The sequence below is a fragment of the Drosophila bipectinata genome, chromosome 2R (assembly GCF_030179905.1).
Source record: "Drosophila bipectinata strain 14024-0381.07 chromosome 2R, DbipHiC1v2, whole genome shotgun sequence".
Lineage (NCBI taxonomy): Eukaryota > Metazoa > Arthropoda > Insecta > Diptera > Drosophilidae > Drosophila > Drosophila bipectinata.
In genome coordinates this window covers 15621183-15633280 of record NC_091737.1, presented here as the reverse complement: position 1 = coordinate 15633280, position 12098 = coordinate 15621183, and the positions used below count along the sequence as shown (strand labels likewise).

General features: G+C 44.8%; 2 protein-coding genes across 2 annotated transcripts; both read left to right on the top strand.

Moving 5' to 3' along the window:
- Positions 1 to 131: 131 nt before the first annotated feature.
- LOC108123628 (cocaine esterase) lies at positions 132 to 3198 on the top strand. The gene is made up of 3 exons (XM_017238877.3): positions 132 to 558; positions 617 to 709; positions 770 to 3198. The coding sequence occupies exons 1-3, from the start codon at positions 442 to 444 to the stop codon at positions 2615 to 2617; spliced, it is 2058 nt and encodes a 685-aa protein (XP_017094366.2). The 5' UTR covers positions 132 to 441; the 3' UTR covers positions 2618 to 3198.
- A 4362-nt stretch (positions 3199 to 7560) lies between these two features.
- Positions 7561 to 11216, top strand: Ppa (Partner of paired). The gene has a single exon (XM_017238800.3). It carries the CDS (start codon positions 7839 to 7841, stop codon positions 9465 to 9467), a length of 1629 nt encoding a protein of 542 aa, XP_017094289.1. The 5' UTR covers positions 7561 to 7838; the 3' UTR covers positions 9468 to 11216.
- The last annotated feature ends 882 nt before the right edge of the window (positions 11217 to 12098 follow it).

The window sequence follows — 12098 nt, the reverse complement described above, 5'->3', positions numbered from 1 at the left end:
TTTCCCGCTTTCCACACCCAGTTGCTGGTGTCGTTGTTGCTGGTTGTGGTGGTGTCGCTGGCATTTTGATCTATGGATGCATGAATGATTCGCTGCGCACCACAGCCACAAACAGAAACAGCAGAAACAACAGCAACAGCAGCCGTAATGACACCAGAAAACAATTGAAATAATTCTAGCAGAAATTTTTGTTAGCTCACCGCACCAGGGCAGGCAACTGCCCATTTTTTTTGTGTCGCTCAGTTTCCATTTTAGCTTCAACGAAACAAAAAGTTCCGGGAGGGTCAGCAAATATTTTCACGAAAATATTTATTCCCAAAAAATAAACGACACATAGTGGCGAGTAATAATTAATACATGCGCTTAAATGCGCCATAAACTATGCAAAAACTATGTGCTAAAAGTGAGAGCTAAAAAAAGTGACTGTTGCAATTCGCAATTATGTGGAAAGCTTTAAGGATTCATCGGTTGTGGCTCCTGCTAATCCTGTTGCACATATTCTCCTCGTGTTTCGGCCAGCAGACGCACATCAAACTGGAGCAGGGAGATTTAATTGGTGTATGTTTTTGTGATTACTTAGATTTTATAAAATATTAAAGTATTCATATATTTTTAGCTCAAGATTTTTCCGGATGGAACACGTGGCGCTGTGTATGCCTTCCTGGGCATTCCATATGCTCAGGCTCCTCTCGATGAGCTTAGGTTTGCGGTAAGTCCTTAAAGGATAATAGTTTAGAGTACCACTTGACCTTTGATACTTACTTTACAGCCCGCCAAGCCAAGTTCTAGTTGGAATAGGACTCTTCAGGCCACCACAATGCAACCCATTTGCCCACAACTTTCAAATACTATTTACAACGAGAGTCCTGATGGCAGGATACCAAGGTCGGTGAAAACAGACGAGGACTGCCTGTACCTAAATATTTGGACCCCAGAGTCGGGCTTGCGGTATGGAAAGCTGCCCATTGTGGTCATTGTGACTGGCGAGGAGTTCGCCTTCGACTGGCCCGTGAACCGCATCAGCGGCTTGGATTTGGCCGGTGAAGGCATCATGGTGGTCAGTGTCCAGTACCGGAACAACATCTATGGCTGGCTGGGATTGGGCGAGCAGCATCGTCATCTAACTGGCAACTATGGCTTGAGTGATGTTCAGATGGCATTGAGATGGGTTCAGAGGAATGCCAATGCCTTTGGCGGCAACCCGGATCAGATGACACTTCTGGGACACGGAAGTGCTGGAGCTCCCTTGGCACTAGTAACGACCTTAGAGGAGCCGGGATTAGTGAGGCAACTAGTCCTCATGTCACCTGGTCCCATACTACGAGCCCTGGGTGAGAACCACGATAAACGGATTATGGAAACTGGACAGGTTTTAGTCCAAAAACTGGGGTGTCAGTTCGAGGAGGCCCAGCGCCGCCAGTTGATTGGCTGCCTGAGGAGGAAGAGTCGCGAGGATCTGCTCCGCGCCTATGAAAGTGTCTACAACCACGGCAATGGAAGTCACCAGCTGGGAGTGATAGTTCCAGGTGGCCTTACTCTGGAGCAGCGTCTGCGAAACGAAACACTGCCATCGATGCTGCTTGGCATCACCTCCAACGAGGGAGCCTTTCTGCAGGACTACTGGCTAGATGTTGCCCGGGAGGGTCAGGTGGCTCTGCAAGAGTACGTCAACCACACATTACTACCGAATGTTATGAGAGTACTGGAATCTGTGGGAGAGGAGAGCTCCTCCCAACAGGCTGCCATTCGATGGAGGTACTTCAATGGAAAAGGCGAGGGCGTCATCCATTTGCTGAGTGGAATGCAGCGACTGATCTCGGAGTCGCTCTACGAACTGCCCTTCTTCCGTTTGCTGGACTTCCTGAATGGAACCACCAGCTATGCCTACGTATTCGACCAATCCCACTCGATGGACATGAGGGGCAGGAGAAATCTATTTGGTGGGGCTTCCCACAGCTCCGATCTTCCACTGCTCCTGGGTCCTAGCTTATTCCAGCAAATAGCTCGCCGAAGGTTCAGCGGCGAGGAGGAGCAGCTGTGCCGGAAACTGAGAGGAGCCTTTGCGAACTTTATCAAGAGCGGCAACCCCACGCCCGGCAGGATCTACGATGGCTGGTTGCCCTACAAAAAGGATATTCCCTTCGTATACAGTCTAGGCGAGCAGCCTGCCAAGTCCGCCCAAGCAGGATCTGTAGATGAGGCCGAAGTCGAGAAGCTCCTTCGCGGAGATTCAGGAGGTACCGGACTGGATCGCAGCTTATCCCGAAGTAATCGCCATGACACGTACCGGGCAACCCAATCCAATTCCTATATAGCCACCAACCAGCAGGACTCCGGTTACTCCAATCACTTGCAGAAAGTCTATGGCTTCTGGCAGGTGTTGCTCCCGTTGGAGAGGGAGGAGGAACTCCGTGGAGGAGGTGCCCTGGGCCAGCGGGTGAGACTTCTTGAGGCGAGTGCCGATGCAGCTCGTTACCGTCAAGGATTCTATGCCATGCTGGGGCTTGTTTGTCTCCTCCTGGTGTGCTTGTGTCTTTGCGTCTATCTACTTCGCCGAGATCCGGATCCGATGCGAAGACGCAGTGAATCCTCGGCGTCGGATTGCTATAGCTTATGACATAAGTGGTTTCGTTGGACGACCATCTTTGGGGGCCGGACTGAGAACGCGGGGCCGTCGACCGCGGGCATTGCCAATGTCGAGTCCTGGCGCAAAGGTGGTCGTGCAACGAAACGGGAACGGGATGGCGGAGGAGGAGACACAGATAGAGTCAGTAATCTCGAGCGGCGGGAACAGGTCCTTAATAATCAGCGTGCCCGAAGGCCCCGCCAACTACAGCCGTACGATTTCACGGCTACCCACGCTTCTGGAGGAGCTGGAGCTGGAGCAGGAATCGGATCCGGTGGCCCGGAAGCCAGAACAGGAGCTGGAGGAGGAGGCGCAGTCATTAGGAACGGAGGCGGCACCAGATCTGGAGCCGGAGGTCAGCCTGGAACTGTTGAGGAACTCCTGGACCCTCTCGGCGGCAAATTCGAGCCGAGTGTGGCTGTTAGGAACTGGCAATACCAGTTGACTTGTGATAAGTTCTGATTGTAACCGAAACCAAAAAATTGTTAGTTGTAGTTTTGTAAACGTGTTTGTACTTTAAATGTAATACGTCCGCTCGTCTTTTTACGAAATAAATTATACAATATTTGGAATATTCAGTGTCTTCTATAGGATGAGCTTTACATGAATCATGTTTATCTAAAAAGAGATGCGAACTTTAATAGCAAAACTCTGTGCAAATAACAAAGATACTTTATCTGTATTTGGTATCAGGCGAATGCTGAATATGCTTCCAAGTCGCCGAGCTTGCTGTTTTTTTTCAGAATTAAGATTTGTATTGCCTGAATTTGAAATATATCCTTTTGCATTTTGATTTATTTTCTTTGTGAAGTCTTGCAAAAGTATGGCTCTGCGGTTGTATCTTATTTCAACCAACCAGATACAAATGTATCGATAGATATAAAACTATCGGTGGATACTAAACACAGCCCAAATACCGGTGGTGGTTTAAAGGCGCGATATTCAAAACAATGTATAACCATACCAGACGTGTATTATGTTATTTTAAGAAATAAAATAAAAATCTAAAAAACATGTCCAAGATTTTTTTCTAGATTTATTCTTTATTTTCTAATGAACCTTATTATCAACTAAATATAAATTATCAAAATCACTTTAAAAAAATTGTGTCTAAGAATTTATAAGTTATTTTAACCACGAAGATAGTATGTTTAAAAAAATAATATTATGTTTTAAAATATTATGTTTATAGTATGTTTTAAAATGTTTAACAATTAACTACTACTTACTGCATAACCATTGTATATCAAATGTGAATATTTATGGATCTAGGAACTTTAATGTTTATTTTATTTTCTTTGCCAACGGCACACACCCACCAATATTTTTTGGATATAAATTGATTTAAACATTGGTCACGTAGCACATTAGAAATGCAAAACGAATATATAATTAAATGGAAACGAAAATATCTAGAGGCTTGAAGCCATTGAGAGGGTTCAAATACTTTTTAACAAAAACTCCGATCGTGAATGGAATCGGGTTGGAAAATTAGAAAAACATAAACCGAATCTAATCTATAATTTGATATAACTTAGTAAGTACATCCCTAACATTTCCATAATAGTTTTCTCTTTCTCTTGAAAGGTCTTCCAGTTTTCCTGGAAAAGGTTTTTTTTACATTTTTCAGAAATAATTGGCTCTCGACACAAATGATTTATTGGTTGCTCTTACATCTTAGATTTTTCGGGGTAATACTTCAAATCCCTATCTGCAAGATAGTCTTCGCCACTTTGCGGATATTTGCTTACTTGTCTCAGGACCCTCTTGAAGTGCAGCGGAACTTGGCACTTGAGATGATTCCATGACCTCTCAATCCCTTCTCAGTTTACAGAGTTTCCCAAGCCTGGTCTGGTGCCCATGTGAGAGGGGAAGTCTTTCCGAGAGTTGGACAAGTGCTAATTCCTTATGGGACACTTCCAGCTCTTATGAGTCCTTTTTCCTAAAATTCTACTCTAAGCTGCAAAACACGCCCAGGGATCTAGAATTTTTGACAAGTTTCCACGAAATGGAAACATCAAAAGACTGTCTAGTTATCCGAACTTGAATCTTAGGAGTTTGGCTTAAAAAGTATCCATGGAATATTGTCTTCAGAAGATTCATAGATACATGAAAAGTATAGCTTCTAATTGATTGTCTAGTCGATAGAATGTTGAAGCCACGGTTGCTCTAATTCTTTTTATTCAATTTCGTGTTTTTTTTTATTTGAATGAGGGCATCACAAATCAGATATGTTCAGTGGGTGATCAGATTGCCATCGGAGGCAAATTATGTGATGTTCTGTAACAAATCTGTCACAGCTTGACGCCGTTTCCATGATGCCGGCGGTGTCCAACAACCCAAATCAGGCTCCCATCGACTGGCCTACACCCTTTCTACCGGCAAGAGGTCCGAACCGAACACCGAGGAGCGATGTCAGCTGGGTGAGAGATGCGGGCAGACCACAAATTGGTCAGAGATGGCGATACCATCAATTGTACTTGATGGCGGCGCCTTTTGAATGGTTTATCATCCCTCCCAAAGCACAAATTATTCCACACTGGCTGGAACTTGATGAAACTGATATCTGGATGCGTTCGAGTGGTGACATGCAATGATCTTAATCCTTTTCATCGATGGGGCTTGGAGAAAGGTCACCCAAAAGTACAGTAAATTCAAGTCAACTTCATAATAAACTTTGACTTTCGTTGGCAGATGTTCCCATTCGAAGATAGATTTTATGCATCTCAGTATCTTGTATCTTCTGCCTGAATATAAGACAAGTAGCTATGCAGATTGAATCCACTGGGTTGGCCCAAAAAAAACCGCGTGGGCCTTTTCCTTGACTGCCTTCGCGTTTTCTGCCCACAGCATTGCATTTGGCCCTGTTTGCATTGCGTCTGCGTGTTGCACCTTTTCCGCTGTTTCTACCTGTGTTGCTACCCAGCGGCAGCTTTAATGATCGTGATCATAGTACGCAAAACGCAAAAACGTAAGAAGATGGCAAGATGACGAGGGAGAGGCAGCCGAAAACCAATCGATTATTATATGTGCCGCACTATATTTCAGATACAGAGGCTGGCTGGATGGCTGGCTAGCTGGAGGATTGTGCGAGCCAGAGTTCCAACGAAGAGATTATTTTTATTTTTCGTTGGCCGCCTTGACACGTCCAAGACCAAAGACTGATAGAGGGAGAGGGAGAGATTGGCCCTTTTTGGCCAAACCGGTTTGACAGGTAGAAGAAGCAGCAGCAGCAACAGCAACAAAGGGCAAAGGAAAGAAGGGTCTGAAAAGGCCAGGGTGGAATAGGGAGGGAGGAGTTGAACAGGAGAGGGCCGGAGGGACGCACGCCTTGCCCTTCTATGCCCGCCAGGATAATGACTGTACGACTACGAGGGTCCTCGGCAGGAGGCCCAAGAAATCAACATAGGCACTGTTCCTTGCACTGAAGAAAATGTTCGGTTTTTTACTATTTTTAGTTTATAAGTCATTCGATTTCTGGAGATTGGTCGTAAGATCAAGATATAGATTTAATAAGAGATTTTGTAAAGAACGCCTATATCTTTTTCAAGCTTATTTTTTCATACATTTAAAGGTTATTAATATGTTTTCTTTGTAAAGACTTCGAAAAACATTTTCCATAATTTTATATAAAAAAAACTAAGGATATTTTTCTAGCAGTGCACAGTTGAAGATTCTGATATTCGTATACTATATGGAGGGTGCGGGTGTGAGCCTTCGGGGTCAGGTAGCGGCACAGATTTTCCCAGCCCAATAGTCCCTTTTCCGAATTTTCCGATCCTGGTCCCTTTTCTTTATATTTTTTTTATAAAGCAAAGAAGACGGCGGCGTTTTCTTTTTTTAGGGGGCCCTCTGTGAGCATATGTTGGTGTGTGTGTGGCTCTGAGCATTGCATTCCTAGTATCAATAACAATGCAAGTCCGCTATTGTTGGCCATCCGTCGGATTTGTGCATCACAATCTGTATCTGTGTGTGCGGCGGCAGAGGTTTTTTTGGAGTTATCGTTAATATTTTCCTGGAAACCGGGATTGTGTTGGATGTTTTGTTGTTGCTGCTGGCAGGTAGCGAGAAACGATCGCACACACACACACACACACAGATGCCAGTGCAGATAGAGAGAGAAGACAGGTACCTGCTCGACTTCGGAATGCAGCGACTTAACCAACAACAACAAATGCGTCGGAGTTTGGCATTGAGATTGGTTTTGGTGAGCGAGGAATAACCTGAAACGTGGAGCTGGGGCCCAAAACCAAAAACCAAGATGAATCCAATCCAGGTCTAGCACTCAGCGTTAGTGACTTTGGCTCTCCCTCATACTATGGGTTCTCCCTTAGTCTAACAGTCAGTTCAGTGAGGAAATTCCTCTCGCAAACAGTGATGCGAAAGTTGTAACAAGCCATATAATATATAGTTTTTTTTATAATATTTTATTAGAATTTTAAATATGACTTTTCCTAAAAATTTTACCGTCCCTATATGCTCTTCTCTTCCATTCTATTCCAGAAGTAATTAATTCAAAGTATTTACTAGAGTTATATCTCAAATTTAAATATATTTTCACTCTTTTGATGTAGCTTATAGATTTTAGATACTTTATAAAACTTTTTCTAATATCAAACGTTTTGTTATCTTATAATTTAGTTTGTAATAAAATATTTTAATAAATTTAAAATCAAAATATAACATCAAACACTAGCCAAACTGGCTGTAAACCGCCGTTGACTCAGCAGTCAAGAGAGAGCCAACTTTTGTTGTGTGAGAGAAAGCGTATATGGCTACCTGCTCTAGAACACAGGCAGCCATATTGCTGAATGCCCCGTCCCGCTCGCACAGATAATCCGCCCTCTCACACACACACACTCGGGCGCTCTCTGCCTCTCCGGGTCCTTGCTCTCAGTATCTGGCTATAAGCAACGCTACTTGCCCGAGTATCTTTGAGTTTCAAAAATATCATCGTCCGGTTCGGTTGTGCGCGCAAGTTCTCTTTCGCATAAAGAGACCTCAGTGGGACCTATAAGTTGTTTGCAATCAACTGACTACCCAACCAAGTACTAGCGCGAGTGAAGCACAGTGAACACTACTAGTCTTTAATCACGATATAAAAACTGTAAAATGCGTCGTACGTAAGAGAGGAATCTACACATTTCAACAAAATCACAAAAATTCAAAAAGAAACGAGTGAAACAAGCTAGAGGCCATTGCGGAGTAGGATATGGCAACTAACACGGAACTGCTGCCCTTCCATCACCAGACAACGATCGCTGTTCTCAACAATCTGAATAATCACTGCGGCGGATCCGGGGCAGGGGGCAATGGAGCCGCTACCAGTGGATCGGCAATGAACGGCGGCGCCGGAGCTGGAGCGCCCAGCTGGGCCATGGACGAACTGTATCAACAGACTGAGCTGCCCGGGCTGACACGGACTGGAGCCACCGGCACCACGCACCACCACCTGCTGCGCTTCACGCCCTACGCCCTGCACCACCGCCCGCCCCACCATCAGCTGCCCGCCCTGCCTCCGGCGCTCTACCTGCAGCACGCGGCAGCAGCTGCGGCGGCGGCGGCAGCAGCGGCAGCCCATGCCCAGCACCATCACCACCACCACCATCATCTCCACCCGCACAGACCAGCTTCGCCGGAGAGTCCACCGCCCGCGGAGGGCACACACATCAGTAACCTGTTCCCGGAACTCCTCGAGCAGATCTTTGAGCACCTGCCGGTGCGGGATCTGGGCAGGGCTGCCCAAGTGTGCACCGCCTGGCGGGATGCGGCGTACGCCAAGAGCGTTTGGAAGGGCGTGGAGGCCAAGCTGCACCTGAAACGCTCCAGCCCGAGTCTCTTCAACTGTCTGGTCAAGCGGGGCATCAAGAAGGTCCAAATCCTATCCCTGCGTCGCTCCCTCAAGGACCTGGTTCTGGGCGTCCCGGCTCTCACCTCGCTTAACCTGAGCGGCTGCTTCAACGTGGCCGACATGAACCTGGGACACGCCTTCAGCGTGGATCTGCCCAACTTGAAGACACTGGACCTCTCGCTCTGCAAACAGATTACCGACACGAGTCTGGGCAGGATCGCCCAGCACTTGAGGAATCTGGAAACCCTGGAGCTGGGAGGTTGCTGCAACATCACCAACACAGGATTACTGCTCATCGCGTGGGGCCTGAAGAAGCTGAAGCACCTCAACCTGCGATCCTGCTGGCACATAAGCGACCAGGGCATTGGCCACCTGGCGGGCTTCAGCAGGGAGACGGCGGAGGGCAACCTGCAGCTGGAGTACTTGGGTCTCCAGGACTGCCAGAGATTGAGCGACGAGGCGCTAGGACACATTGCCCAGGGCCTGACATCGCTAAAGTCCATCAACCTGAGCTTTTGCGTCTCGGTGACGGACAGTGGCCTGAAGCACCTGGCGCGCATGCCCAAGCTGGAGCAACTGAATCTGCGCTCCTGCGACAACATCTCGGACATCGGGATGGCCTACCTCACGGAGGGCGGCAGCGGCATCAACTCCCTCGACGTGAGCTTCTGCGACAAGATCAGCGACCAAGCCCTCACCCACATAGCCCAAGGTCTGTATCGGCTGAGATCCCTGTCGCTGAATCAGTGCCAGATCACCGATCACGGAATGCTGAAGATCGCCAAGGCGCTGCACGAGCTGGAGAACTTGAACATCGGCCAGTGCAGCAGGATCACGGACAAGGGACTGCAGACACTGGCGGAGGACCTCACCAACCTAAAGACCATCGATCTCTACGGCTGCACGCAGCTGAGCTCCAAGGGCATCGACATCATCATGAAGCTGCCCAAGCTGCAGAAGCTCAACCTGGGCCTTTGGCTGGTGAGATGATGCGTCCACCACGACTGCAACGCATGTGCCGCTGAGGAGGCTGCGCGCAGCACTTGCAATTCCCAAACTTAGATTCAGGGGGGAAGGGAGGGGGAGTAGGGAGGAAGGAGCGAAGTCGGGCAGACAAGATACACTGAAAACTCATAGCTTTCGTTTGCCATACCACGCGCTGTACTAAATTTTTTTTCGTACGAATCGAGTAGAAACGGGCAGAAAAGCAGAAAACAACGCACCAACAACAAAAAGCAAACAATGAAACACACACACACACATACACTGGCAGCGTTGGGGAATGGGGGGACAGAGATAGACGGCGTCATGAACAGTGTTGCAGGCTTAGCTTTTTTTTTATATCAAAAATATAATATATTTTCTTTTTTAAAAAGTAAACAATTCTGCGTAAAATATTCTCGATTTTCAATTTTAAATAATGTTTTATAAAATTTAAAAATCTATTCCCTAATAATTAGCAACAAAAATTACCTATAGATACTGTAAAGTATCTTTAGTTTAGTTTTCCAAAAGTATCTTTTCATCCGGGCAGCACTGTTTTTGGAGCTGGCTTCGCTGCGTTTGTGTAAGGCTGTATGCGTGTGTGTGTGTGTGCCGCAGGTTCCTAGGGGGTAAAGTATAGGCCAAGAGCGAGGGGAGAAGCCAGCCGATGCCGTCGGCTTACACGCACGCAGCGATAAAAAAAAAAAGAGAAAAAAGAAACAGCTAGCGGCCGAAACGGCAGCAACAACAACTGCAGCTATGGCCGACAGCAACAAAGTGCATGGCGATGGAGACGCGCGATAAGCAAGGGGGAGTAATGGCGGGGAGGTGGGCAGCCATTTATACACACACACACACACACACATACGTATGAAAGAGAGAATGCGTGTGTGTGTTTGTGTGCAATGCAGGCCGCAGTTAAGCAGATGCAAATAAATTTAAATAGTTTATTTTAATTCACGCTTCGGCAACAAAAGCCAGCGTCCTCCATTGCCACAGCAACAAAAACAAAAGCAACACAAACAACAAAAACAACACAGTGGCGGGGAGTAGAGGCGCGGAATTAAAGCTCTTTTGGAGACTGTTCTGCGACTTGACTCTCCACCGCTTTTGCTGGGGCTCTCTCAGCCGCATTTTTCTTGCTTTGTGTGCTCCCTTTTTTTGTTAGTATCTTTTTGTTTTTATGTTTCTCCTTCTTGATTCCATCAACATTATTATTTTTTTTTGTTTTGTTGTTTTTTTTTGCTCGTCTCGTTGCGAATTTGTTTAGTACAGCGTCGTTAGTTATGCCGTTTAATTTAGTTGATTAAAAACCGTAAACAAAAAGTAACGAAAATTTAAGCAAAAAACAATGTTAATAGTAGACACTTAATGCGAAGATGCGTAAACTTAATTCTTAGTTTTAAAAAATTTGTCAAGCCACAATTAGTCAAATAACAACAAAAAAAATAAGCGAAGAGAGATACTAAAAATAACACAAGTTATTAAAAAAAAACAACCTTGTTTAATAGAAAAACTCACCTAAATACATACACTCACACACACACATACACTGACACAAAACGTTAAAGAAAATTCTGTACATTTTTTATTGTTTAATTTATAAGTAAGAAAAAAAAACGGAAATGAGAAAAAATAAGAGACGATAACGATTGAAAAGAATATGCGAATTAATTCTTTTTTCTATTGTGATATAAAATGTATTGTATAAAAAAAAAACCACATAAACAAACAAAAACTAATGCTAAAAAACAATTACGTAATTTTATTTAAGAAGCGATGAGAAAACTTCAAGCAACCATACAAAAAAAATGAAAGAAAAAAACTAAGAATAAATTAAATTAAAATTAATGAAAAATATGTACAATGTTAAGTCAGGTTTTTTACCAATTTTCTCTGTTTTGGATTAGTTAAATGAGCCCGATTCGATGAACTTTTGTTGAACTGCAATATACCGAATGCCTTAATTATTTTGCAAACTATATTATTAACTATGTTGATCCTGAGAACCACTGAGTTTCCATTTTTCCCTAGACCTAAGTTTTCGATCGATTGATATTTCTGTTTTTAGGAGCCTATATAGAAAAGAAGCCCTCGATTAAATTGAAAAAAAGGACGATTAGATGGCGACGCGAAAGGAAAAGAAAATAAATTAAATATGTATAAAAAAAAAATCCAACAAATGCCAGCACTTTTATTGATCGAACTGGGGAGTTGCCTGTTTATCTTACTCAACAAACTGCGTAAATGTTTTGTGGGATATTTATTTTATTCACACAGATACACGAACTCCTGTGCCCTCTGTGTGTATGTGTGTGTGTGTCTGCATTTTGTAATGAACAAAGGGCCTGCACTAATGCAATTGCAATGAAATGTGCAGCCAGCCAGAGATGCAGATGCCGATATATGCTATGCTAGCATATATGGCCAGATAAATGCGTATATAGCATATGCGGTTATGCAACCAACACACACACACACACTCTCAAACGCAGCGCCCTATGTACTGCAATTATTTATATTGCCTGCATTATGTATAGCCATCGATGCATTTACAAACGCACAAATGCATTCATATATGTATGTATGTATACATATACAAGTGCAGTTTCATATCCCTGTGTACACATAACGGCT

What these genes read in the sequence shown, in the direction of transcription:
- LOC108123628 (XM_017238877.3), top strand. Translation starts at nt 442, where the DNA reads ATGTGGAAAGCTTTAAGGATTCATCGGTTGTGGCTCCTGCTAATCCTG. An exon ending in AGCAGGGAGATTTAATTGGT is followed by an intron (nt 559 to 616) that starts GTATGTTTTTGT and finishes ATATATTTTTAG; the next exon opens with CTCAAGATTTTTCCGGATGG. An exon ending in TCGATGAGCTTAGGTTTGCG is followed by an intron (nt 710 to 769) that starts GTAAGTCCTTAA and finishes CTTACTTTACAG; the next exon opens with CCCGCCAAGCCAAGTTCTAG.
- Ppa (XM_017238800.3), top strand. Translation starts at nt 7,839, where the DNA reads ATGGCAACTAACACGGAACTGCTGCCCTTCCATCACCAGACAACGATC.